General features: G+C 35.4%; 3 protein-coding genes across 5 annotated transcripts; all 3 read left to right on the top strand.

The window, feature by feature from the left end:
- The first annotated feature begins 1,115 nt into the window (after positions 1-1,115).
- LOC136229500 (E3 ubiquitin-protein ligase RGLG2-like) lies at positions 1,116-7,237 on the top strand. 3 transcript variants are annotated; one of them, XM_066018354.1, is made up of 12 exons: positions 1,129-1,262; positions 2,161-2,394; positions 3,647-3,731; positions 3,825-3,965; positions 4,057-4,170; positions 4,267-4,364; positions 5,944-6,023; positions 6,090-6,195; positions 6,276-6,403; positions 6,506-6,680; positions 6,793-6,849; positions 6,923-7,237. In XM_066018354.1, exons 2-12 carry the CDS (start codon positions 2,173-2,175, stop codon positions 7,001-7,003), a joined length of 1,287 nt encoding a protein of 428 aa, XP_065874426.1. In that variant the 5' UTR covers positions 1,129-1,262; positions 2,161-2,172; the 3' UTR covers positions 7,004-7,237. The 3 variants fall into 3 exon arrangements, with proteins under 3 accessions (XP_065874418.1, XP_065874412.1, XP_065874426.1); XM_066018346.1 differs by having other exon boundaries at positions 1,116-1,262; positions 2,173-2,394; positions 4,057-4,364; XM_066018340.1 differs by having other exon boundaries at positions 1,128-1,262; positions 4,057-4,364.
- Positions 7,238-12,754: 5,517 nt separating this feature from the next.
- Positions 12,755-16,461, top strand: LOC136229491 (probable galactinol--sucrose galactosyltransferase 2). The gene is made up of 14 exons (XM_066018329.1): positions 12,755-13,063; positions 13,143-13,405; positions 13,493-13,583; positions 13,676-13,724; positions 13,818-13,909; positions 13,994-14,101; positions 14,195-14,314; positions 14,423-14,833; positions 14,934-15,075; positions 15,228-15,295; positions 15,403-15,537; positions 15,633-15,856; positions 15,941-16,029; positions 16,113-16,461. Exons 1-14 carry the CDS (start codon positions 12,894-12,896, stop codon positions 16,392-16,394), a joined length of 2,244 nt encoding a protein of 747 aa, XP_065874401.1. The 5' UTR covers positions 12,755-12,893; the 3' UTR covers positions 16,395-16,461.
- Positions 16,462-24,599: 8,138 nt separating this feature from the next.
- Positions 24,600-27,364, top strand: LOC136229486 (28 kDa ribonucleoprotein, chloroplastic-like). Its single transcript, XM_066018323.1, has 4 exons — positions 24,600-25,264; positions 25,365-25,466; positions 26,531-26,812; positions 27,028-27,364. The coding sequence occupies exons 1-4, from the start codon at positions 24,725-24,727 to the stop codon at positions 27,091-27,093; spliced, it is 990 nt and encodes a 329-aa protein (XP_065874395.1). The 5' UTR covers positions 24,600-24,724; the 3' UTR covers positions 27,094-27,364.
- The last annotated feature ends 95 nt before the right edge of the window (positions 27,365-27,459 follow it).

Raw genomic sequence — 27,459 nt, 5'->3', positions numbered from 1 at the left:
TTTTGATTTGTTGTCAAGATTGATTAAAAACTTCAACTCAAGCTTTCAAGCATGAAGAAGAAGTTGAAGATCTTGAAGTTATTGAAGAAGGTAATATTTACTTAGCAATTATATTTCATAGTTTTATTTTAATTAAATGTTTATGAATACTAACTATATAAATGTTATTTAATTTGTAGATATTAGTTCTGATCCTGAAATTGCATCATCTCTTTTATCCATATTTCAATTGAATATCTAAGGTTTTTTTAACCGAATCAAATGCACTTTGGTAAGCATATTTTTTTCCTTTTACTTTTTACTAGTGTGTTGATTAATTTTATTGAAGTGGAAGCTAATTAATTTTACATTTGTTAATTCACTAATATGGTAAATTTTATATGTTTTGGTTGATGTTTGGCTTTTACTGCCTTTGTTTTGGAAAACAATGAGTTTGTTGTGTTAAGAAGATTCAATTACAAATTGGGATGATGATTAGAGAGATCTTGCTAATGAAATGTTGTCTCTTTTGAATTAAAAATTGTTTGTTGTTATGGATTTGTTATTTTGTAACTTTGATTTTGTGGTTTTTTTTAGTCTTGTTGTCTACCGTAACTTTTAATACTTTGATTTTATGGGTTTTTTTAGCCTTGTTGTTTACTGTAACTTTTAATGAATGTTGCTTACTTCCTAAAAAAATATCATTTATTTCAAGTTATGTAAGATAATAAAATTTTATATTTTATTATCTTGTAAATTAAATTTTTAATTTATTTTTTAGGACTTAAACTATTAGATATTTATCTGAATCACCGAAAAATTATATTGGATTGGACCGGAACCGAATCTCTGAATTCCCGAATTGGACTGGACTGAAATTTTGGGGCAATTCAATTCTGGAGATTTATTCTTTCAATTCAACATTCTGGAGATTTCCTTTTATTAATCTCTAAATTTCAATCCAATATTGGAGATTCATGAATCCCCAACTTGGACCGAAGTGTGCCCAGCCCTAATTTTAGATACCTCTCTCCTACCCAAAACCAAAATATATTGTTAGGTTGCATGGTAAAATTCTTCCCAAGGTTTTTAACTTTCCACGAGAGAAACTTCCCCGGGTTTTCCTAATTGCTATCGGACAAACTCCGGTCCCACCCCTCACTTATTTCGCTCGTAGTCATGGATTCCTTCCTCTTCCTCTTCCCATTCCACAGTCCACACTCCCTTTCCTTAGTTCTTCCTATTATCAGTCTGCATCCAAGAAATTCTCTTCTTTTTAGAGGGTAAGCTCACTTTCGACTCAGTTATCTTTCTTAGATCTCCCAATCTTTTACTTTACTGTTCTTCTTATTAATTTCTCATGTGCCTTCATTTCAAACTAGAATTACAAAAGTTGGATAATGTTTCCTTTATCCAACGATTAAATGCTTAATAGACTTAAAATACTCAAAATCTGATTATGACATTGAAAATTATTAGCTCAAGTTTTCAATTTTAGGGTTGGTGAAGAGCTCTAGTTCTAGATTCAAGCCTAATATGTAAAATTAAAATTTCCTGTGAAATTATTATCAATTAGTTTGAGCTGAGCTCTTTCCTATGATAATATTAACCACAAGGCCCCCATTTCCTATGCATATGAGGAATCAGAGAAATGTAAGTTTAATTTTTGAACTAATACCTTCAATGAAATCAATCGATTTAACCTTACTAAAAAGCTCAACAATGGGGGTAAGTTTTGAGATCATTTTCTCACAGTATCTCTGCTATATTCTATGACGTTGTTCAGAAAAGACAAAATCTTGACTTAATATGATTCAACTGTATTGATTCCTTTGCATACGTATTTGATGTTGAAGTTTAGACTGTAAATTGAATGAGACTTATTTTGAATTCTGCTCCTATTAACTTTCTTAGAACTTTCATAAACCTATGGCTTCTGCTCATTTTTTCTTTTTGACACTAAATTTTGTCTTTAGGTAATAAGATTGTAACTGCAAAGAAAAAACATTCTTCAGCTACTTGAGTAAATCACAAGTTTGTTAATATCTTTACCCTTCTATCAAATTTGTTAAGAACATAATTTCTTGTGATCAACTTGGGTTATCATTTAGAGGTGTATTTACTCCTTGTGGAACATTTAAGTTGTATTTATGATCAGTGGATCTAACAGATTATCTTTAGATTGTATAATAGATGGGTGGAATATTTTCTAGACAATCGAGTCCACGCCAAGTTTCCACTTCTTATTCATGGAGCTATCCACCGGAACCATATCCTCAGCCAAGTCAAGAATTTATGCCGTACCAACACCATGCACCTCCATCTCAAAGCTATGGTAATCAAGCCCCAAATACTGGAAGGAGGTTGGAGAGAAAGTACTCAAAGATAGATGACAATTACAATAGTCTGGAGCAGGTGAGATATTGATGTTGCAAGAGCTAATTTGCGTTTTCATCAAATCGAACACTCATTTCTGGAATTTCACAGTTTATTCTGTTATAGTTAGATAGGTGAGGACTTTATTTTTGGGGAAACAATTAAAATTTGACATCTAGTAGAAAACTATGAAGCACCGATACTTCCCGGAGGTCACCGTACGCGTATCCGATACTCCGGGTGAGGGGATTCGCCGGGGATTCGCGGGGATACGTACGGGATTCGCCTGGGAAGTATCCCCTTTTTTCTTTTTCATTTTAAATGAGGGGATACGCGGGGACACGCCGGGGATACTTCGGGGACACGTCGGGGATACTTCGGGGATACTTTAGGGGTTTTTTTAAAAAAACTTTGAAAGTATAAGGGTTTTTTTAAAAAAAACTCAGTAAATAGAAGGATTAAAATGAAATAATCCAAGATTACTGGTATTTGTGGTTTTATAATGACTTGAGAGTATTATTTGTGTTTTTATAATGACTTTATGAATATGATTTGTGATTTATATATTTATGTATCTTTTGAATTTTCATTATAAATGATATATATATTATTAATTATATATAAAATTTGCCGTATCCCCGCCGTACCCGTATCTCATATTTTTTAGAAATGCCGTTTGCCGTACCCGTACGCGTACCCGCACCCGTATGCGTACCCGTATCGGTGCTTCATAGGTAGAAAATCATTATGGATAAACCTAGCTTCATGTAGGAATCCTTAGGCATCCCAAGAAAGAAAGATGCACTATTCATACACTTCAGTTTGCATTGTTTCTGTCAATTTCACTTCAAAAGTAAAAATGCAACAATGTGTCTCAAACTGCTGCAATAGAACTAACATGCTTAAGAGCCTAATGCTCCGTATGAATGTACCGCCTAAAAAGAAAACTTATCCAACTAAAATCAATCTTCTGGTAGTCAGTCATTCAACTAAACTTCTTTAACAGAAAACAAACTATCCATTTCCCTTCTTGCTTCTGCATCAGATCTCCACTGTTATTACTCTGCAGCACAGAACCAAAAGGGAGTCAATTTGTATTCAATAAATGCTTAAGGTTTGATTCAATTCAAAGAATTTTTACAAGGTCTAGGATTTAGAGTTTTTTTAATCATTTCTTATATGCATCATAGAGGGAAGGGGTAACTCCATGAAATAATCAAATATCAGGTTAGTTATGCAGAGCAGTTAAAGTTATCATTCTTTTAAGCCTTACACCTATATGCTCTCACAGGTTACTGATGCCTTGGCGAGGTCAGGTTTGGAGTCCTCAAATCTCATTGTTGGTATTGATTTCACAAAGAGCAATGAATGGACAGGTTGGCCTTATATAGTTACATAATGTAATTTGTTATATATTTATTTTATTTATCAAGATATGGTGAATCTTGTGTAACCTGCTTCAAAATTAGGTGCAAGGTCTTATAGCCGAAGAAGTCTACATCATATTGGAGATGATCCAAATCCCTATGAACAAGCAATATCTATCATTGGAAAAACACTGTCATCTTTTGATGAGGATAACTTAATTCCCTGTTTTGGATTTGGAGATGGTAATTTTCGGAAGAGGTGTTGTTGCATTGCCATTTTTAGAATCTTACTTTTTCCTAAATCATGTTCAATCTAATGTCGTGAAATTGGCAGCATCAACTCATGATCAAGAAGTTTTCAGCTTTTATCCGGATGAGAGATTTTGTAATGGTTTTGAGGAAGTCTTAAGACGATACAGAGAACTGGGTCCTCATCTACGACTTGCAGGTTACAAAAATTACTCTTCTTGGCTTTTTGGTTTACTTATTAGTCCTTTCCTTACTTGCTTATATACTTCGATTTCACTTCCGTCTTTCTTTGCAGGGCCAACATCATTTGCACCTGTCATTGAAATGGCCATTACTATTGTTGAGCAGAGTGGTGGGCAGTACCATGTTTTGGTTATAATAGCTGATGGACAGGTGCTTTGTCTCTTATTCTCTTTTTTATCATAATAAATGGAATTGTTCTGATGTACATGCAATACTTGCAACTGATACGGATACATCTTGATAGAGAATCAGATAATAGGAATGAAGGATGTTATAGACCATGAAATCCATGGGATACCATGTAGATTAAGAGCCTACATGAATATTTTATTTAGGAGCAATACACATATTTATATACAAGTCGCCCCTGATATTACTCCTACAATCAAGGAGACATACTGACCCTACCAGCACCCTTTCGGAAGCCTCAGGCATGCTATTGAGTAATTAAATTGACTTATTCTCTAACAAAGGATAATTTAGGGAATGAAGGGACATGTTGTCTGGCCTTTAAAGTCCATTACAGAAGGCATTTGGTGTGAGTTTGCGAAGTTTCTATCATTGGTTCAACCTGCCTGATCCGAAAGACGAGCAAGATGACTGTTGAACTGAGGGTGCAAGGCCGATTGGATGTTCACGATGAACAGATTAAAAAGTTGGAAGAAGTCAAGGAGTCCATTCAATCTATAAATGAAAACTAAGATCAGACACAGGCTTTGGTCCTTCAGATCCTGAAAAACTTGGCAACGGCCTGAAGACAATGATTTGCCTGGTCTTCCTGAAGTCATCCAGCTTACAACAGGTCAAATTCCAGAGGGTTACATCACTGAAACTCCTGAGGGAGGCAGGCACCAAACAGGAAGGCGCTGCTAGTTTCCTCTGCTTCCACCACATGATCAAGCCATTCCCGTATATCACTCCAGGAAAGATATCTCTTCTGGTTTTCTCAGGTGAAGACTCGGGGCTACTTAATCAGAGAAGATCCCCACAATCTCTAGAAAAGAGAGGCAAACAAAAAATGATATTCCACAACTGCCTCTCCCGGTCCATAACCTCCCCATATACAACTACTACTCCCAAAACTCATGCCAAACTCCTGCTGTAACTGAGTCCAACTAAAGCCAGGGAGTGTGTTCCTTCATTCCCGGAACTATCCTTTATTCCTATTAATCTATTCGTTTGATAGCCGTTGTTCTTCAGTACAGTCAAAATCAAAATGCTCCTGAATGATGAATGCATGATTATCTTAAAATATTCTGTAGACTTTGTTTGAATGTCACTGCATTTTGATATAGTTTTGACTGGCAGTATTTGGTTCTATCTATGCAGTGCTCAAGTTAAACGGGAACTAAATTTAGAATTATTCTCCATTGTAGCACATATTTTAAAATTCCTTTTCTGCAGTGTATAATTAATTTCATGACAGTCTCTAGGTCTTATGCATTAATCCGCCTGAAGTAAATTAATGCATGGAAATTTGAATGAAAATAGTGAAAGAATTTTTTTGTCTACTTGAGTTCTGTTTATTTGTTGGTTTGCACCTCAGTGGCTAGTGTGCATATATATATATATGACTAACAAAGTAGAAAGATAATGGGAATCTCATATAATTGCTAACCTTAGATCCCAAAAGGCTTGAACTACTATATTCATTGATGAAAATTTAAATGCAACAATAAGATTCTTTAAAATTTGAATTTAACTTTGAAATGGTTTTGGTATGTAATAGGTGACTAGAAGTGTTGATACTCAGCATGGCCAACTGAGCATACAGGAAAAGAGGACTGTTGATGCAATAGTGAAAGCAAGGTAAAAACGTCTGCTTGGATAATAATACTTTTTGATATAACATCTTATGCGGAGTTTGTTCTACAGTGAGTACCCGCTCTCAATTATATTAGTTGGGGTTGGAGATGGACCATGGGACATGATGAAGGAATTTGACGACAACATCCCAGCTCGTGCATTTGACAATTTCCAGGCAAGTAGATTTCTTCTTCACTTTACATGCAAGTATGTACTTTTTCAGGATAAATACTAAGTTGAGAATGTACTTTTCAGTTTGTGAATTTTACTGAAATAATGTCAAAGAATGTGGATCGGTCCAGAAAAGAAACAGCATTTGCACTTGCAGCCTTGATGGAAATACCGTCTCAGTATAAAGCAACAATAGAGCTCAACATATTGGGGTAATGATGATTCTCCACGATACAGATCAGCAGATTTTTCCATTGGCAGCAATTTACATTTTTTAAGTTATGGGTTCATTCTTCTTCTTATTTTTTTCCCAGTTCTAGTAGAGGGAAAGCAATAGATAGGGTGCCCCTTCCCCCGCCTCAGTATGGTGTGGCTTCATATGGCAACTCAAAACCTTCTCACTTAAGCAGTCATCATTCAAGTACACCTTCTCGTAGATACGAACCAGCTCGTGTGGAGCCTCCTGCAAGCTCTGATTCTGATAGTCATGTACTTAACTGTTCCCTTCTTGCCGTTTAATTGTATTTACTTGTTTCAGAACCTTTGGCTTTCACCATCTGACCCTAACATAATGAACTTCCCTTGGTACTTTTTCTTGCAGCTATGTGCAATTTGCATCACCAATGCCAAGGATATGGCCTTTGGTTGTGGACATCAGGTAACGCAGTCGAACCTGAACCTCTCTTCTGTACATTAGCAATTTATGTATGCTAAATGTTATTGATTTCCAGACATGCTGTGAATGTGGGCAAGATCTTCAGTTATGCCCCATTTGCCGGAGCGCCATCGATACCAGGATAAAGCTCTACTGAAGCCAATCTCTTTTGTTTATATTGGAATGAAAGAAAGAGCATTGATCAGAAGACAATGCTGCCCATTTCAATTTAAGCATTAATCTGCAATCTCTTCCTATAAAAGTTGAACCTTTATCACTGTTGCTGTTACCGACTGTTTCGTATATTCTCCCCAATTAAGTCTGTATTGTATATAAATTAGGATTAACATTGAGTTATACTTATCTATTGTCTAATGAAATTTCTTGTTAATTCTATGGAATTAAGATTAATCCGGGGAAAGCATAGCCACACCCTTGCTGAAGTAGCTGTGATATGCTTGTCATTATTGTCAAATTTAGGACCATAAAACCAAGTACACCTGTAAATTCCAGCTCTCTTAATTAGACTCAACTAATTTGTTCTGCCTTTTATTGCATTAATGAAAGAGGGGGAATGGAATTGACAAGACTACAAAAACTCCATAGAAAATGAATCTTCCCCTCATTGATCCCTTTGCAAACTGAATTGATGTATCATCATCTGTTCAGAGCCATAAGCATTTGTCTTCGGGATGGCTTCTGGGAAAAAATTTCCTTATCACAGACTGCAACATGGAGAAAGGTCTGATGAAGAAGCAAGAAGTTATGGAAGGATAATGAATTTTTCCAGGTTTAGAGGGTTCAAGATTAAGAGAAGGAGAGTGAAACTTGGTATTACAGGGTTGAAAAAGTTGTTGAGGAAAAAAGGAAGATTGTTATCTAGGATGAGAGTTTATTGGAGCAAAGCATTGAAGAAGCTGAAGAATGGAGAAGGTCATATGAATGATCTTTTTGGTGGAAATTATCTAGTTATGCAGATGAGTTCTGCTCCTAAAAGCTGACACAAACCTCCTTATCGCTTGCCTAATTATAGCTACTCTTGAGGAAGAAATGCCTCAATTTTCAGTCAAATTCAAATGTCAATTGTATATATAGCAAAAGGTTTGGTTTAATACCAAGGTTTTTCTCTATAAAGCCTTCAAATAATCTTATTTAACTTTATAAATCTTTCTCTATTTCAAATTTATTTGATAGTAGTTAGTCATTCCTTGAATGGATATACTAAATATAATTGCTTTTGGCAAATTTTATAGTTTTATAGAAGGTAAATTACATATTAAGTGTAAAATTTTTATTACTTTTTATATTTTGGTGTACAACTTTCATTTTTATATAAAAAAAAACTTTGTAATGTCACCCATTTTAAACTAATCATTATGAAAAAGCGGGGCATTGTGACTGAAATTACTTTCTTACCCTTAACCCGTTTCCCTCCAAAATAACATTGGAAACCGGTTTCTCTTTTCCCACAAACATTAGAGTTCTCATCTCTCTTTCATCATCTTTATCCCCTAGAACCCATTTACAAAGAAAATCCAAAGGGAAGTTTAAAAATGAAGTGTTGTTGCTCATGCTTATTTCCGCTATAAAGAAATTCAGTCGAATCTTCATACATGTAAGTTTTGTCTTCATTATTTGTGAAGATTTATCTTTTTTATGATTTCTTCGTCTCTCTCCCCCTCTAATTTGTATTGGATGTTTATATCTGCTTTTTCCTTCTCTTTTCTTTATATACAACCATTATTACAGATTTAAAAAAAAAAATAGTTAAAATAATCCATGATAATAGAAAAATGAACAAGTGTGACAATTTTAGGGGTGATCGGTATATATAGCCAGGGGCGGAGCCACCTCAGGATCCGGGGGCTTTGGCCACCGGCTCCACCCTTGAGTACTGGTCGTTTTGCCCCTTGTAACCCTCTTAATATTAATGTATATAAACTTTATATACTATTATTACAATGTTTAAAGGTAGATGAGATGATTAAAAATGTATGTTCCTATTCAAATATATTTAATTTCTAATTTTAATTTTAATTTATGAAAAATATAAAAAATTTAAAACCAAACATAAAAAATGTAAAAATGTTATAATTTCTTAAAAACTATCATTGAACTAGTAGAAAATTAAATATGTTTAATCTTTTTACGTTTGACACTTTTAATGTTTTAGTGAACACCAAAACGGTTTTAACGGGTTGAAGGCTACAAAAAAATTTGCCCAATAACAGGTTAGACTTTAAAAAATTACCCTTAACCGCAAAGCTAAAATTAGACCCATACAACTTAATATTATCTCACGATAAAACCATACAGTAAATTGGAAGAATTGACACAGAATCGAGTTCAGCCGATGTACATGTGAAATAGATTATTATATTAAGACAGTATCCTTGGTGATCTAGCATTATATATAACTAGAATTCATAAATATATTTCTTGAAAATTGATCTTTTAGTTAAGTATTCTTGGATTTCTTTTTAGGAAATTATTGGATATTATTCAAAACACATCATTAGGAAAATTTGATTCGAATTATGTTATTAATTTTAAATGAGAAATTACGTCACTTTGGAACCAGAATTTAATTAATATGAAAGGAGATGCAGAAAATTGATGAATCCATATACATATATAAAGGCATATTTATTTGATATATAATATATGGGGTTGTTTAATAATAAAATTCACTCATTAGAATTACAGTAAAACCTCTATATAGGAATACACTATATTAGAATAACCTCTCAATTGTTATACAAAAGTTTGGTCCCAAGTGCTGAGAGTCTTTGTTATACCAACCTCTATATAGGAATAACCTTCCAATTGTTATACAAATAGTCCGGTCCCAAGTGTATTCCTATATAGAGGTTTTACTGTACAACATAATACTAATTCAAAGAATACGATAATAACATAATTAAAAAATAATAAGAAAGATTACAAAATTAATATAATTTCGTAGAATTAACTAAATAATAACATATATCCAGTAGATCGGTATTCAACTAGTTTTATATATAAAATGGAAAAAAGGAAATATGATATTAGAATACCAAATAGAAATCCGATTAATAAAATGACACAAGATGCTATGAATATTACAACCAAATGATGATTCGATTGTAATCGGAGTTAGTATGAAAGGAAGCACACATGTTTGCGAGAGAGTGAATGATACCAGCATGCAACCTACATTGATTGTGCTTGGTACTATTCACCTTCTTGCAAACATGTGCTTGCTCTTATAATTCATTCTAAGAGACACAACTTCATCATCCAAACAAAAGAAAGAAAAAGAAAATCAGAAACTTTACATAAAGAAGGCATCAAAATGAGAAATTAAAACACTCGAAGCCAATTAATTCAAAGAAAAAGAGAAGAAGTTCGAATCAAATAAAAATCGCAACTTTGAAATGCTAAATAATAAAAAATCAAAACAAAAACAACAGTTGCGCTACTGATTTTAAGGAATGATTTTGATTTTGATCGACAGCAGAAAATCAATGAACTGGGTTTTTGCGGAATGAATGAAAAGAAAATATTTGTGGAAAAAATGAGAGAATCTTGGGTTGGGTACCTCTATAATCTTCGGCGGCTTCATTGGGTTTTGATTTTCAAGTATTAAAACTTAAACTAGTACTGTATTTTATAAGCAAAAAGCATACGTCACGTGATGTAGCACTGAACTCCTACACGTTCCATTATAAGCCACGTGACCACGTTATCCTAACTTTGATCTTAATGTGCTATTATAATCTATAAATGCTCTAAATATAAATATAGTTTCCTCTGATTTTATAATAGGCTTAATACCACATTTGCTCTGAACTTGTTTAAAAAGTTTGATTGGTTTTTTAAACTTTTAAAATGTTTTAATAGTCTTTTCAACTTACATAAAATATTTAGTTAACCTTCTGAACTTGCGTAAAATATAATCAATTAACCAATCGGTTAAAAAGAAAAAATAAGTTAAATGCGAAAAATGTATTGCACGCGTCTTAAAAAAAGTAAGACGGTCAAGATCGGAGGTATACGGTTATAATATTAGAGAAAACAAGTTTTATAGTTGAACAATTAATAACTTTCTTTTTAATCTATTTTTGAATCATGTAATAACATTCTAAGATGCGTGGAATAAATCCTCCACATTTAACTTACTTTTTTACAACGAAAAATTAATTAATTACATTTTATGAAAAGTTCAGGGGTTAACTGAATATTTTATCAAATTAAGAGGTCTATCAGAATACTTTAAAAGTTCAGGGCGCAATCAAGTTTTTTGGACAAGAGCGCAAAGATGTTGTAAGCCTTTATACTATCAATATACTTCATCATGCAGTGAAATGTTTAATACATTATTTAGCGCTGAAATTTGTCCAAAAAGTTTGATTGGTCCTTTAAATTTCTAAGTGTTTTGATAATCCATTGAACTTGCATAAAATGACCAGTTAGCTCTCCGACCTTACCTAAAATGTAATTAATTAATCGCTGCACTGTAAAAAAGTAAGTTAAATGCAGAAGATGTGTTGAACGCATCTTAAAAAAATAAAAAGACAAATTTCAGAGTATGCAAAGAAAATTTTTATAGTTAAGTAAGAATTTCCTTTTTAATATGTTTTAATCTATTTTATGAATTGTGTAATAATATTTTAAGGCACGTGCAACAGTATGCAATTTACTTTTTTTACAAATAAGTAATTAATTGATTACATTTTATGGAAGTTTAAGGGGTTAACTGAATATTTTATTCAAGTTCAGAGAGCTATTAAAACAGTTTGAAAGTTTTGAGAGTCAATCAAGCTTTTTGGACAAATTCAGAGGGCAAATGATATACTAAGCCAATAAAATTTTTGATCTACTATTACTATTGTGATAGATTTGATAATTACTTTTTATTTAATTTTTTTTCCTTTTTTGTATTTCTCTCAGTATTTTGTGATGATTGACTTTCTCCTTATATGGATGGTTGTGGTTTATCTTCCTGTATAGGTGTTATTATGTTTTCCTTCATGAAAAAACTTTGTCTATCATCACATAGATGTGACTTATCGAAAGATTATGAAATCATTCCAGAAGAAAAAGATTAAAGTCTCGATTCTGAGTGGAGTTTATTTCTCGTCATTATGTCAAAAACAGTTTCAAATAATATTTATCATTACTTTATCACGATCTGCGACATTGAAGATGCAGATTCAAATTCCTCTGATGTATTTCTGGATTCAAGTGGATCCAGTCTAGAAATCATTTCGACCGCCGGCTCCACCCTTAAATAGAATATGTGCGATATCTAATAGTGTCCCCTAAATTTATATTAACATGTATATGGTATCTAATATTTCAATATAGTTAAGTTTGCTAAGAATAAGTTCAAACCCCGTAAACCTTAAGGGCTTGATTGGATGAAGGGTAGGGAAGGGTTAATAAAGGAAGGGTAGAGAAGGGTAGGGAAAGGTAAGGAAAGGGAAGGAATGGGAATGAAGGCTAATTTCTAACCCTTCCAAACCCACCAAATTGGAGAGTTCAAAATTGGATGCAATTTGTTAAAAAGAAACCCTTCAAAACCCCCCTAAACCCTTACCCTCCTAATTTTTTTTGTGTTCCAAACATAGTTTTGTAGAAACCCTTACTAACCCTTCCTCCTCCCAAACAATGGTTTCTATCAACCCTTATTAACTCTTCCCTTACTAACCCCTCTAAACCCTCCATCCAATCAAACCCTAACTTTTTATACCTCGTCTCAAAATAATTACCTTTTTTTTTTTTTTTTCTGAAAAAACATAACGCCTTCCGCAACTGGAAGCAACTGCAAAGCAAAAGTCAAGTTGCTTCGGTTTTCCATAAAACAATGAATGTCAAATCATATGAAAAAAGAAAAAAGCAGTCCAACTCATGGCCACGTCATTTTGGTCTCACATCTTCATCTCTTCGGAACTCTCTAGTTCTTCATTTCTCTCTTCTTCAAATCCCAATTTCATCAATTTATTACATGATTTGTTTCTTCATTCTTTCTAATTCACTTTACAGAAACATCAGCTCAAATCCAAATGGCTGCCCCTACCATCGACAACGGCTGCCTCACGGTCAGAGGCAACATTGTGTTCACCGGAGTTCCCGATAACGTCGTTGTTTCTCCAGTAAACGACGACTCTGCTTTCCTCGGTGCTACTGCTACAACTCCTAGTTCCCGTCATGTATTTACCATTGGAATTCTCGAGTAACTTCAATTTCTCCGGCTTTGTCAAGTTTCAGTCTTCTTTACTATGATTATTAAAATTTGAGTCTACGTTTTGCAGGGTATACCGGTTCTTGTGCCTTTTTAGATGCAAAATCTGGTGGATGATACCTCGTGTGGGGAAATCAGGCAGCGAGATTCCTATGGAAACTCAAATGCTATTGCTAGAAGTAACTCACGACTCTACCCTGAATTGTGAGGTTTTTCCTCAGAAATCAGCTACTAACCCCGTCTATGTTCTCTTATTGCCCGTGTTGGATGGACCATTTCGCACCAGTTTGCAGGGGACTCTTGCAAATGAGCTCCAATTCTGTGTTGAAAGTGGTCAGTAGCTCAACTTTTGTCTTAAACTCTCATGAATTTGTATTGCCCGCCATGTGTTTGTTTGTTTTCTTATGTGTATTTCTATAGGAGATGTTAATGTCCAGACCTCTCGAGCGTTTCAATCAGTATTTATAAATTCAGGGGATAATCCTTTTAACCTCATCAGTGATTCTGTCAAGTATGTTTAGTCAATGTATCAGAATTATGTGCTTTTCCTGCATATTTTCTTTAAATCTTTGTTGCTCACTTGGTCCATCTTAATTGATGCAGAATATTAGAGAAGCACATGGGAACTTTTTGCCATATTAGTAACAAGAAGGTGAAATGCATCAACTTTTGAAATTTTAGACGATTGCTAAATGCCAATTTATGCTGCCAATATTCTTCTAACTATCTGTGGTCCAATCTGCAGCTTCCTGCACATTTAGACTGGTTTGGATGGTGCACTTGGGATGCTTTTTATTCTCAAGTTAATCCACAAGGGATTGAAGAGGGTCTTCAAAGGTACTATTGCATTTACTTATGCTTAATTCTTGAGGATAAAAAACAATAAAAGAAATGTGTATATCTAATAAAAATGCATCGCAGATTCTCTGAAGGTGGGTGCTCACCAAAATTTCTTATAATTGATGATGGATGGCAAGAGACTATAAATGAATTTCGCAAAGAAGGTGAACCCCCTATTGAAGGGACACAGTGAGTAGTATGCTATATTCTTTTATGATTTATGTTATTTTTCTCTCTTAAAAGATTCAGAGCTTGTTAATATAGGATTACTGCTTGATACAGGTTTGCATCAAGACTGGTTGACATCAGAGAAAATGTTAAGTTCAGGAGTTCAAGCTCAGATTATACCGGCACTAATCTGCATGAGTTTATTGATAAAATCAAAGAGAAATATGGACTAAAGTGAGTTTCCAAATATGGACAGTGAATCTGAATATCACTGTTTAAAGAAGTTTAAGTTGATAATATAGGAAAACTAACAGTGGGATTCATAAATTTCAATTAATGCAGACTTGTTTATATGTGGCATGCTTTAGCTGGATACTGGGGAGGTGTCCTCCCATCTGCTGAAAATATGAAAAAGTACAACCCAAAGCTTGTCTATCCGATTCAATCCCCTGGTAATGTAGGAAATCAGAGAGACATTGTGGCTGACAGCTTGGAGAAATTTGGAGTTGGAGTGATTGATCCTAGCAAAATTTTTGACTTCTACAATGATCTCCACAGCTATTTAGCAAGCAGCAATGTAGATGGAGTGAAGGTGGATGTTCAGAATTTGACTGAAACATTAGGTTCTGGGTATGGAGGACGTGTTACATTGACCAGACAGTATCAGCAAGCACTAGAGCAATCTGTCACAAGAAACTTCAGAGGCAACAACCTAATCTGCTGCATGAGTCACAACACAGACTCAATTTATAGGTTTGTCTGCTCATTTCATTTCTCAGAAAATTTTAGCCATTATATGTGCAGCATTGGTTGTAAATATTAAATGAACTATTGTTTTACTTTTTGCTACCAGTTCAAGGAAGAGCGCAGTCGCAAGAGCTTCTGAGGATTTCATGCCAAGCGAGCCAACGCTTCAGACTCTACATGTCGCCTCTGTAACTTTTAACAGCCTTCTTCTTGGGGAGATTGTAGTTCCGGATTGGGACATGTTTCATGTAAGAAAATTAAAAAATTATATATCATACTGCTTATCATTATTGAAAACTACATGATATCATTTTCTGATCTTTGAAATCATCCAAGTTGATCTTATGTAGATGAAGCTTAAGACTGCAGAAATTTTAAGTATTTCTTTCCTTTTTGTCAGAGCAAGCATGATACCGCTGATTTCCATGGCGCAGCAAGAGCATTGGGTGGCTGTGCAGTATATGTGAGGTTAGCTAAAGTAACTAAATTTAACATGTTTCTCTTCTTTGTTGCATCTCTTGATGAATTATGCATTCCCCCCAAGTAAAGGACCAGTCGTTTTGGTATATATACAGTGACAAGCCAGGAGATCATGATTTCGAAATCCTGAAGAAGCTTGTACTTCCTGATGGGTCTATCTTGAGAGCTAAATGTGCAGGCCGTCCTACAAGAGATTGTTTATTCGTGGATCCTGTCATGGATGGGAAAAGGTGAACATACAACCCCTTTAATTGTCCGCGAACTACAAATATAATAAACCGAAACAATATTGTTCCACTAATTGCTACATTTTGACATTTCGTAGTCTGCTGAAAATATGGAACTTGAACAAGTTAACAGGGGTGATCGGCCTTTTCAATTGCCAAGGAGCAGGAAGTTGGCCTCTGAAGCAAAAGGCAGAAGAAATCCCAAGTTCACAATCTACACCATCTCTTTCAGGGCATGTAACGGCAATTGATGTTGAATTCCTCGAAGAGGTTGCGGGTGAAAATTGGAATGGGGATTTTGCATTCTATGCTTTTAATTCAGGTGAGCTCTTTACTTCCATTTTTCTCACTTCATTGGATGATTTAGATCATAAATCTGAATTCTCTGCAATATTCCATGTTGCAGGATCTCTCTCGGTGCTACCGAAGAATGAGAGCATTGAAGTGTCCTTAGGCACCCTTCAATGTGAAATATATACCATTTCTCCAATTAGGGTCAGTAAACTGAAATACTTCTCAATATCTTTAGAATTTTCTGTATCTGATTCGAAACTCAAACTCAATGCTGTGTGTGTCAGGTTTGTGGTAAGAACATAGGTTTCGCCCCCATAGGATTGGTGGATATGTACAACTCAGGAGGAGCAGTAGAAGATGTAAATTGCAAAATGGAGTCTGAAGAATGCATAATCACAATAAAGGGAAGAGGATGTGGGCGTTTTGGAGCGTATTCAAGCAGTAAACCAAAAGGTTGTATGGTAGACAATGAGAAAAAGGAGTTCAGTTACAATGCAGTAGATGGATTATTGGTTGTTAAAGCAGAAGGCGAATGCAACTTAAGAGATATTGAATTTGTATATTGAAAAATTTGTACTTATATATCTACAAAAGAAAAATTCAATCAATTAGTAGAAGAATACTTTTTTTTTTATTATTGACTTGAAGTTCAGAGAAAATTAGCCTTAAGAAGCCAATCGTTAAGATAATCTTAAACTTTGATTTTGATTACCTTTAGAAATGGACTGCATTTCATAGTCATAGTAATATTAAAAAAGAGGAAAAAAGAAAAAACTGTATTTGGCCCCGAACTGGAAATCAAAAAATTATAATGGAAAAAGCGTCGTGAACCGGAAATCAAAAAATTGGACTTGAAAAAAGCAGTTAATCAAACTTATGGTTAAGATTTATAATACAGAAATCGAAAGCAGTTAATCAAACTAATGGTTAAGATTTATAATATAATGTGATAGTTATAATCGTACACTAATAAATGTTGATACTTTTTTTTTAGTTTAACTTGAAAGAAATAGTTTTAATTTCCTTATACTTTCATTAAGCTCTTGATTTTTATTTGGATACATTAAGCATTTGATTATTTATTTTTGGTCTCAATAAGCCTTTTATGACCAAATTAGTAAGTTATGAGCATCTAATTCTGTTAAAAATACTTTATTAACTTCAGTTGTATTTGAAATTATTAAAAAATATATTTTTTTACCGTTTGAATTAAGGTTTTTACAGTTTTTCTATAATCACATTATACATTCAAACTGCTTTAAGACAGTGGAAAATACAAATTTCGAATGCAAGTACACTGAATAATAGTATGTTAACTAAATTTTATGTTCAAAATTACTTTTTTTGGTCATCAATTACTTAATGAGACCAAAAATAAATGATCAACGACTTAATGCATCCAAATAAAAAATCAAGGGTTTAATAAACCGAAAAATGAAAAATCGGGAACCTAATGATGCTTTTTGTCATTTTGTATTGATCAAAGATCTATCTATTACAAAAAAAAAAAAACAAAGGTTTATATACTATTTAAGTCCTAAACTAGAAAAAGACTTGAAAACCCAAGACACAACTAACATAATCTAAAGCATGCATTAGGACTAAAAAGGTTACAAAGTAAATTAATGGAAAATTAATAAATAGAATAATAATAAGAAAGATAAATAAGTAGTGGCAGACTAATAATTTAGACAAAAACAGAAATGGAAAAAACTTGTTGATTAAGTCAGCCACACGGCGTGGTGTGTTCGACACGCCGTGTGGTTTGAAAAATCGATAAACCACATGACGTGTTGAAATATTTACACGTCGTGTGAATTAATTAAAAAGTAGAACCTCCCTTTTTCCAATCACATATCGTATGAGTACTTTTCTCTCTTCTCGACGACTACTCTTTGAACCACATGACATGTTGCTGTCTGACACGCAGTGTGAATCCTGTTCCATTTAATTCTTATTCTCCTTCATTGAGGTGGTACCCTCATCATTCTCTCCTTCCCGGAAAAAATTGGACCCCAAGCTTTGAGTAGGATAACCAAGAGATGCATCCTAATTGAAATGACTCAAATCTCGCACATTAAATGATGTAGATTTCTTTCCCACTAATTCGGGAGTGCTAAATGATAAACATTTGCATTGACTTTCTTGACCTTGTACGAGCGATATCTCTTAGATCGAAGCTTGCTATTCGGGACACTAGGTAGGCGCTCTTTGTTCAAATATATCATTACTTCATGCCTAACTTCAAATTGTACATCTATTCGGTGCTCATCGACATTAGCTTTCAACTTGACATTCCACTCCTCAACCTTCTTTAACTTCCTCATGCATTTGTTTAATTTCATGAGCTAGTCTCTGTACGAGAACACTAACCTTCTCTCATCTCGGGGGGCTCACGATGTAGCATATACCATCTCAAAAGGCCACTTCCCGGTTCCCGAATGAATTGTCTCATTGTAAGTGAATTCTACTTGAGCTACTATGAAGTATCGCGTCTTCGGTTTACCGTTGCACTTTCTTTTCAAAATATATCCTAAGGTTTGGTTCACAACTTCTTTTTGACCGTCGCTTTGAGGATAGGCGGTAGTACTAAACTTCAATGAGGTGTCGAACAACGCCCAACTGGTCCTCTAAAAATGACTAAGGAACTTGGTATCTCGGTCGAATATAATGCTCTTGGGTACCCTCATATAATCTCACGACCTCCCAGAAGAAGAGCTTAGCAATGGACAATGCCTCATTGGTCTTTCGATATGGAAGAAAATGTGCCATCTTTGAAAATCGGTCAACTACCACAAATATAGAATCTATTTCTCTTTGAGTCCTCGCAATCCCAACACGAAATCCATAGAGAGGTTCTCCCAAACGGTATTCGGAACTGGTAACAACATACAAAGTCTCGAGTTAATGACAATGCCCTCTGGCGGTTTAGCAAACTTAACACTACTCCACTAAGTATGTCACATCTCTCCTCATCTTCAACTAAAAGTAATATAAGGTCGCCATATCATTGATTGCTACAAATTATAATCACTCTCTTGGATTAAATATTATCAAGCTTCATGAAGATTGCTTACTGTACTACTGATTGTAGAGGATAAAAGCCATTGGCGGGAAAAACAGTTTCACCAAAAAGAAAATCTGGCACTCACACCAAAAGTGTTGTGACTCTAATTGTTTAGTCATTTTTTGTATATAAATACTGTAATCTTCTTTATCATATTCAATAAGAATCAATTAGATTTTTCCAGAATTCTCTCTTCACTTTATGGTATCAGAGCATTGGTTGTGTGAAATCCTTATTCATTTTCTCAAAAACCCTAACAGTCATGCCGAAATACAGCTATCTTCATGCAGCACTTAGTACTCATGATGATAACGGTGAAGACGGAGATGGAAATTCATCCAAAACAAAATCGCATGATGAATCTGGAATCAAACGTCCCACACTCGATCGAAACAAAAATGAAGAGGAGAATTCTGATCATTCCGATTCTCGTTCTCACAATCACAGTGAGAAAAACGATACAAATTCAAAGGTGAACAACAACAACTCAAATTCTCTCGCTGCTTTACATTCAATCGACAATCTTGGCTTGATTCTTGTAAGCAGTTTGCTCACTGGCAGTAACAACTACATTCCATGGTGTCATTCTATGACTCATGCATTACGAGCCAAATGCAAACTTAATTTCATTTTACAAGATCTGGAACCGGCGGAGACTTCACCGGAGTATGAGAGATGGTCGGAGATGGATAGTCTGGTATTTTCCTAGTTAATTAACTCCATGTCCAAAGAGATTGCAGAAGCTTTCTTATATGCCGCATCAGCACGAGCCTTATGGAAGGAGCTTCAACAACGTTTTGGAGAAAACAATGGTTTGCAACTTTTTCATCTGAAGCAAGAACTCAGTAAGGTTACACAGGGCAGTTTATCTATCTCTTCTTATTTTATGAAATTAAAGAAGCTTTGGGATGAAATGCATGTTTTACAACCTTTATTGAACTGTACTTGCGGAGAATCTCGTCGATTAATCCAGGATTTAGAAGAGAAAGACAGAGTTATGAAATTTTTATCTGGATTAAATGCTGATTATGAGCATGTGTGTAGCCAAATTTTGTTGATAGAACCAATTCCTCATATTAATAATGCATACTCTATGGTTCAGAGAGTTGAGAAACAAAGAGGTTATACCGCCGAATCCTTGATTGAATTTGCTAATGCTGTGTCTAAACCTACTGATTCTAGAACAGATCCAAAGAAAAAACGATTCACAAAAGAGAAAGATAAATCTGATAAGTATTGCACTCATTGCAAAAAAAACAGACACACTAAGGAAGAGTGCTTTCTTTTGAGAGGATATCCCGAGTGGTTCAAGGGAAAACAAACTTTGAACTCTACTCCCACAACATCTGCTTTCTGTAGCAGAGAATCCGATTCTCCTTTTGACACAGGCGATAGTGATGAGGAGAAAATGTCTCAAAATGCACGAAGTGCTAAGGTTATAGACAAGGATATTCTGAAGCTGGTCAATCAAGAAGTTCAACGATTGATGAAGGGCAAAGGCACTGCAGAGGGCAATTACAATTCTGGATCAGATTTTACTGCATTCCCAGCTTGTGGTAATCAATCTCTTCCTCATTCTTCTTCTGTTACGTTTGATTGGATAATAGACTCCGGAGCCTCTACTCATATGTGCAAAGATTTACATCTTTTTAACTGTATGATGAATGTAACTGCTCCAAGATTGGTCTATATGCCTGATGGTTCAACTCAAAGAGTTACAAAAATTGGAATTATCAGTCTTAGCCCTACATTACAACTCAAAGAAGTCCTTTATGTTCCTGAGTTTCAATTCAATCTACTCTCAGTAGGAAAGCTTTTGAAGGATAATCCACATGTTGCTATCAAATTTCAACTAACACATTGCTTATTGCAGGACCTGGTTACTGATCAACCTCTAGCTGCAAGAATTTTTCATGCAGGCCTTTATCTGCTCACTAATTCTTCTTTTCAGCCAGAGGTTCTAAAGAAACATACACATGATGGAGATCTTTCAGTCTATACCGGTTCAACTATTAATGCAGCCTATGAATCAGATTGTTCTCTTTGGCACCAACGATTGGGTCATGCATCTTATACAATTCTATCCAAGCTTTTTTCCTTTCCAAAAACTATAGCGGATGCTTGTGACATATGTCATAAAGCTAAACAGACAAGATTATCCTTTCCTATTAGTTCAATTAAAACAATTCAAGCTTTTGACTTACTTCATATTGATGTATGGGGACCGTATAAGCAAATGACTTGTAATGGTGATCGTTTTATGTTGACGATTTTACTAGAGTTTCATGGATATTTTTGTTCTCATCTAAAACTCAAGTTGGTCAATTGTTAGATAATTTTATCCGGATGGTTAAGGTTCAATTTGAGTTTTCCGTCAAGAGGATCCGAACAGATAATGGTTCAGAATTTTTGAACCATGAGACACAACATGTTTTTAACAGTCATGGGGTTCTTCATGAAAGATCTTGCGTTTACACGCCCCAACAGAACGGTGTGGTGGAGAGGAAACACCGACATCTTACACAAACAGCTAGAGCTTTGATGAAACAAGCAAATATGCCTATTCGATTTTGGGGAGACGCAATGATGTATGCTGTTGCTATTATCAATAGTTTACCTATAAGAGTTCTTAATTGGAAGAGTCCTCACTCTTTGTTATACAACAAAGATCCTACTTATACCCATTTCAAGATCTTTGGCTGTTTGTGCTACATAAGCAACACAAAACCCCACAAAACCAAATTTGCTGATCGTTCCTTTAAGGCTGCTTATCTCGGTCCTGCCACTGGATAAAAAGGGTTCCGAGTTTACAATTTTGACACTCAGTCCATTTGTGTATCCAGAGATGTCATATTTTATGAACATCAATTTCCTTTCCGCTCAAATAATACCCCTGCACAACCTTCATGTTTACCAATCCCAACTTATCAATCAGCTGATCTACTTGAACCTCATTCTCTTAAACCTACATCCCCATCTATAACAAACTCACCAATACAAAATTCTGATATTTTTCGAGTTTCAAACACACCTAATACCACCTCTAAGGTTGATACCCCAACATTTTTTGATCAAACTGATCCCAACATTAATCTCTCACCAATAATTCCCCAACACCAGTTATCTTCAACTGACCCTGCTTCAATATTTGAACCTGAGTCTGTTTCAAATTCAACTTCTCCCTCTCTCACAAATATGCCTATTCAACCTTCAAGGCAGTCCTCTAGAGTTAAGAAAACACCCACTTGGTTACAAGATTTTGTAATCAATAATGTCACTTCTTCTCTTATCAATACAGCTGATCACACAAATATTACTTTCTCCCGAAAACATCATGCTTTCCTTGCTAAAATTACTAAAGTTTCTGAACCTAAGTCTTACATTGCTGCAAGTAAAGATCCAGCTTGGATTGCTGCAATGCAAGCTGAACTTACAGCTCTTGAAGATAATCAAACTTGGTATCTAACTTCTCTGCCACCTGGAAAGAAACCAATATCAACTCGATGGGGTTTTCGAGTAAAATACAATGCTGATGGATCAGTTGAGCGATTCAAAGCGCGTTTGGTGGCCCGTGGTTACAAGCAGCAATTTGGCATTGATTACACTGAGAGTTTCTCCCCTGTAACCAAAACAACAACTGTTAGAACTTTTCTCGCCATTGCAGCTGCCCATCGATGGCCAATACACCAAGTAGATATCAACAACGCATATCTACATGGGTATGTGGATGAAGAGATTTATCTCGAACCTCCTGATGGTTATAAAAAGGCAAAGTCAGGGTAGGTTTGCAGATTGACAAAGTCGCTTTACGGACTTAAACAAGCAGGACGTCAATGGTATAAAGAGTTCACTGGGAAGCTTCTTCAACTGGGCTTTCACAAATCCTATCACGATTACTGCATGTTCACTAAACAAACCTCTACTGATTTCATTGCAATTGTTATATATGTTGATGATGCTTTGATTACAGGCACATCCGAGGAACTTATTGTTGAGGTTAAGCAGTCACTTGATGAGGCGTTTACTATCAAAGATTTGGGACATGCCAAATTTTTCTTAGGTGTTGAAATCGCACGATCTGATGCTGGATTGATTTTATCACAACATAAATACATCTCAGAGATGATTACTGATGCAGGGTTACTTCAGGCTAAACCAATTAGCAGCCCACTACCCAGCGGCATTCAATTTGATTCCCCTTCGCCTCTTTGTGATAATCCGGAGCAATATCGAAGAATTATTGGCCGTATGCTATATTTGGGATTTACTAGACCCGATATCTCATTTATCACTCAACAATTGAGTCAATTTCTCAATTCTCCTACTCAATTGCATATGGACGCTGCTATTCACGTACTTAAATATCTAAAAGGTACTGCTCAGCTTGGTTTATTTTATGCATCACAGAGTAATTTGAAACTCACCGGTTACTGTGATGCGGACTGGGGAAGGTGCAAGGAAACGCGAAGGTCAATTACAGGATATTGCGTGTTGTTGGGAAACTCTTTGATCTCTTGGAAATCAAAAAAACAGAACACTGTCAGTCGCTCTTCTGCTGAAGCGGAATATCGAGCAATGGTGACCACTGTATGTGAGTTGAAGTGGTTAAGCTACTTGCTTAAAGAATTCAAAATTACAGTGCCTCTGCCAATACCAATGCATTGTGATAATCAGGCCGCAATTTATATTGCAGCCAACCCCGTATTTCACGAGAAGACTAAACATATCGACATAGACTGTCATGTAGTTCGTGATCAATATTTGGAAGGATTTATTGAGACACCTTATATTCATACACAAGAGCAATTGGCAGATTTTTTGACTAAGGCACTGCCTGGTTCTCAGCTGCAATCTGTGATGATGCAATTGGGATTTCTCAATTTACAATCTTCAGCTTGAGGGAGGTGTCTTGGATTAAATATTATCAAGCTTCATGAAGATTGCTTACTGTACTACTGATTGTGAGGATAAAAGCCATTGGCGGGAAAAACAGTTTCACCAAAAAGCAAATCTGGCACTCACACCAAAAGTGTTGTGACTCTAATTGTTTAGTCATTTTTTGTATATAAATACTGTAATCTTCTTTATCATATTCAATAAGCAAACTTAACACTACTCCACTAAGTATGTCACATCTCTCCTCATCTTCAACTAAAAGTAATATAAAGTCACCATATCATTGATTGCTACAAATTATAATCACTCTCCTCATTTTAACTAGTGTACTTTTCTCAAATAATGCACTTTTCTCAAATAATTCTTCGGATCCTCCTTGTAATCACCCCTCACGTGCTCAAACAAACCTACCTCAAGTGATATAGTCTTTAGTAAAATCCGTAACTTGATTTTATTGTCCACCTTTATGGATAAACTTATATTCAAGATTGCCGGGCGCTATATCTTTTGGAGGCTGTTCATGCTATTTCTGGTCAAGTCTTTTCTAATGCTAGCTTGTTTATTTCAAATTTTTTAGCTGGTTGGAGATTTTTGTTTTTTCTTTTTTTCGAAGGATTCTTAATAAACCTCGTATTGGTTTTTCCCTCGATAAAACAACAAGTAAAATATTTATTGTTATTTTGCTATAAAAATCGTGAGGTGGATAGAAGAATGGGCCCAGACGAAGCCCATTATCCATGAAGGCCGAATATGGACCATCCAGGTAATTTTATCTGAAATATCCCAACCAATCCATACCCTTTCTCTTTCTTTGTATTCCCCTCTTTTCTCTCCTCTTCTCGTTGCGCCTGCTCTCTCTTATCCTCTTCTTCCCTCAACCCTCTTCTAAACCCCTCTCTTCTCTTCTCTTCTTCTCTTCTCTTCTTCCTCGGAATGTCTGTCACTGCTACTTCTTCCCTCTTACCTCTACAAACGGCAGATTCATGCCTTCTTTCCCTTCCTTCACTCTTCTCTTCCAAAAATTCCTATCAATGCCTTTCAATTCCATCCAAACCTATTAAGCTCCACCTCTCTCGCTCTCTTTCCTTCTCAACATTCTACCGCAAGCCTAACTTGCATTTCTCTTCTCTTATCCCCTCAGTAGCCCAGACTTCTGACTGGGCGCAGCAGGGAGAAGAAAACGACACCACTATTACTACCGTAACCGAATCTGAAGAAGAGGAGGAATCCTGGGAAAATCAACCAGAAGCTGAACTCTCTGGTTGGGAGGCTGAGGGAGAAGGAGAAGGAGAGGATTCTGCAATTGAAGCAGTCGATGCTGAAGAAGCGGGTTCTGAGGATATTGAAACAGACGAGGGATTTGAAGACCCACCTGAGGATGCCAAGATTTTTGTCGGAAATTTGCCTTATGATGTTGATAGTGAGAAGCTGGCTGGGTTATTTGAGCAGGCTGGAACTGTTGAAATTGCTGAGGTGAAACATTGCTGTGTTCGATTTTGATTTTTCTCTATGTTTTCACTGGCGCTGATATGTGGGTTTCACCGGCTGTTTTGGATTTTTTTTTTCTTTGTAGGTTATTTACAACAGGGAAACTGATACAAGTCGCGGATTCGGCTTCGTGACAATGAGTTCAGTCGAAGAGGCAGAGAGGGCTGTTGATAGGTTTCACCGTTATGTAAGTGTTTTTGTTTGCTTTTCCTTTCATCATTGTAGAACTTGCTTTTACAGAAACATGAAATTGAAAATCAGGGAAATTTGGTGGTCTTGTCATCTGGTAAAGAATGTCAGTAGCACTGCAGATGTCCTTCTGTTTAGTATAGAATCAAGAAGTAAAGACTCATGGATATGTCATATTGGACGAAATTATTCTCCAATTAACCTTACTTTTTCGGTAAAAAATGTCTAAATGTGTGCACTAAACCTTTCAGTAAAGGAATTAAAGTCGATGTATTTATCTGGTTATATTGCTTAGTTTCACATAAAGATATCATATTTTTTAACTTATTAGTTCAAAGCTATGTTGGAAATTTTCATCATTCACCTACAATGTGTTGTAATCTCTCCCAAGTTAATGAGCTTTACTGTGGTGGTACCATATATGTGGATGTATGTATGAACCCTAAGTGGAGCCCTACAAAACATGCAGCATCTCTGATCAGCTTGTCTGTAGCTTTTTGGTTTGGCTGCAATAACGGTGGTATTTTTGTATCATGTGAATTAAGCTGTTTCATTTCAATTCCTAATTGCTTAGAATTTCTTTGCCATGTCTATTATCGAGATATATACCGTAGCTTATAGTAGTCAGAGGAAGTCAATAATTGTTAATATCGTAAGCGGTTAGTACCTAGAATTTACATGATAATTGGTCAAGACTTGTTTGATTTTGTATGTTATTATCTATTTGCATCTACTTGTAGATCTCCGTCATTGTTCCAGCAATTGGCTGTGTTAAGCCCTATATGTTTAATTGCTGACTGCTTATGTTCTCCTAACGAGTGCTTGTTCATAAGTCCTTTCACTTATTTGGCATAATAGAATTTCTTGCCATTCTATCCCACCTTATTGGAATGACTAAAATACATGATACGCTTCTGGGATTTCTTCACTTAATAGGCATAGAAAGTAAGAGTTTAGCTTTTTCAATCATTTCATAATACATGCTCTATTGTACTCGTCTCCGATTTACTTTTGACTTTCCTTCACATTAGTTCTGTTTTATATTGGTTTGTGTTTGAACAGGACTTAAATGGAAGGTTCTTGACTGTAAACAAGGCATCTCCTAGAGGATCAAGGCCAGAACGCCCCCCTCGTGCATTTGAAGCTGCTCACAGGATCTATGTGGGTAACCTTCCATGGGATATAGACAATGCTCGATTGGAGCAGGTGTTTAGTGAACATGGTAAGGTGGTGGATGCTCGGGTAGTTTTTGACAGGGACAGTGGCCGATCACGTGGATTTGGTTTTGTGACTATGTCCACTGAAACAGAGTTGAATGATGCTATAGCTGCACTTGATGGACGGGTAAGTGACGATGTGATTTTCATTTTCCAAAGCTATGTGGGGTGTTATTCATTTACATGTGGAAAGTAACCGATGAGCTGCAGTTTATAACTTCAGCATGGAAATTGACATAGATAGAAAAATAAATGATTGAAAATACTGTTAGAGATTATCTTTGATCTGGAAGAAATTATTGTGTGAAATGCTTTTTGTTTAATAGTGTGTGTGTTTTGCAGACTCTGGATGGGAGGGCAATCAGAGTGAATGTTGCTGAGGAAAGACCAAGGCGCAACGCCTTTTAATGTGATATGATTTAGATACAAGTTCTCTGTTAGTTTTTCCTTTTTTTTCCCTTATATTATTAATTTTTTGTTAGCTAGCTGCTCAGAATATTGCTTCAGATGCTCCTAAAATTTGTTGCTGAAGTTGACAAGTCCATTATAAATTATGAGATAACTATTGTAATTTCCTTGGTGTTGAGATTTCCATTTGGTGGAACTCTGGAATTGAAGTTGTTAATCACATCTACTTCTCCATACAGCTATTAATTTGAACTGCAATTGTTTTCTCGTCCCTCCTGCATCGATCTTTTTTTTTTTTTAGTTTTATGTCTGCATGAAGACTGTAAGGAGAATAACATGGATTCAGGTTCAAATTGGATTGCATCA

Source organism: Euphorbia lathyris, chromosome 1 (genome assembly GCF_963576675.1).
Source record: "Euphorbia lathyris chromosome 1, ddEupLath1.1, whole genome shotgun sequence".
In the NCBI taxonomy this organism is placed as follows: domain Eukaryota; kingdom Viridiplantae; phylum Streptophyta; class Magnoliopsida; order Malpighiales; family Euphorbiaceae; genus Euphorbia; species Euphorbia lathyris.
Note: the sequence above shows the minus strand (reverse complement) of the source record. Positions and strands in the feature narration are given on the sequence as shown.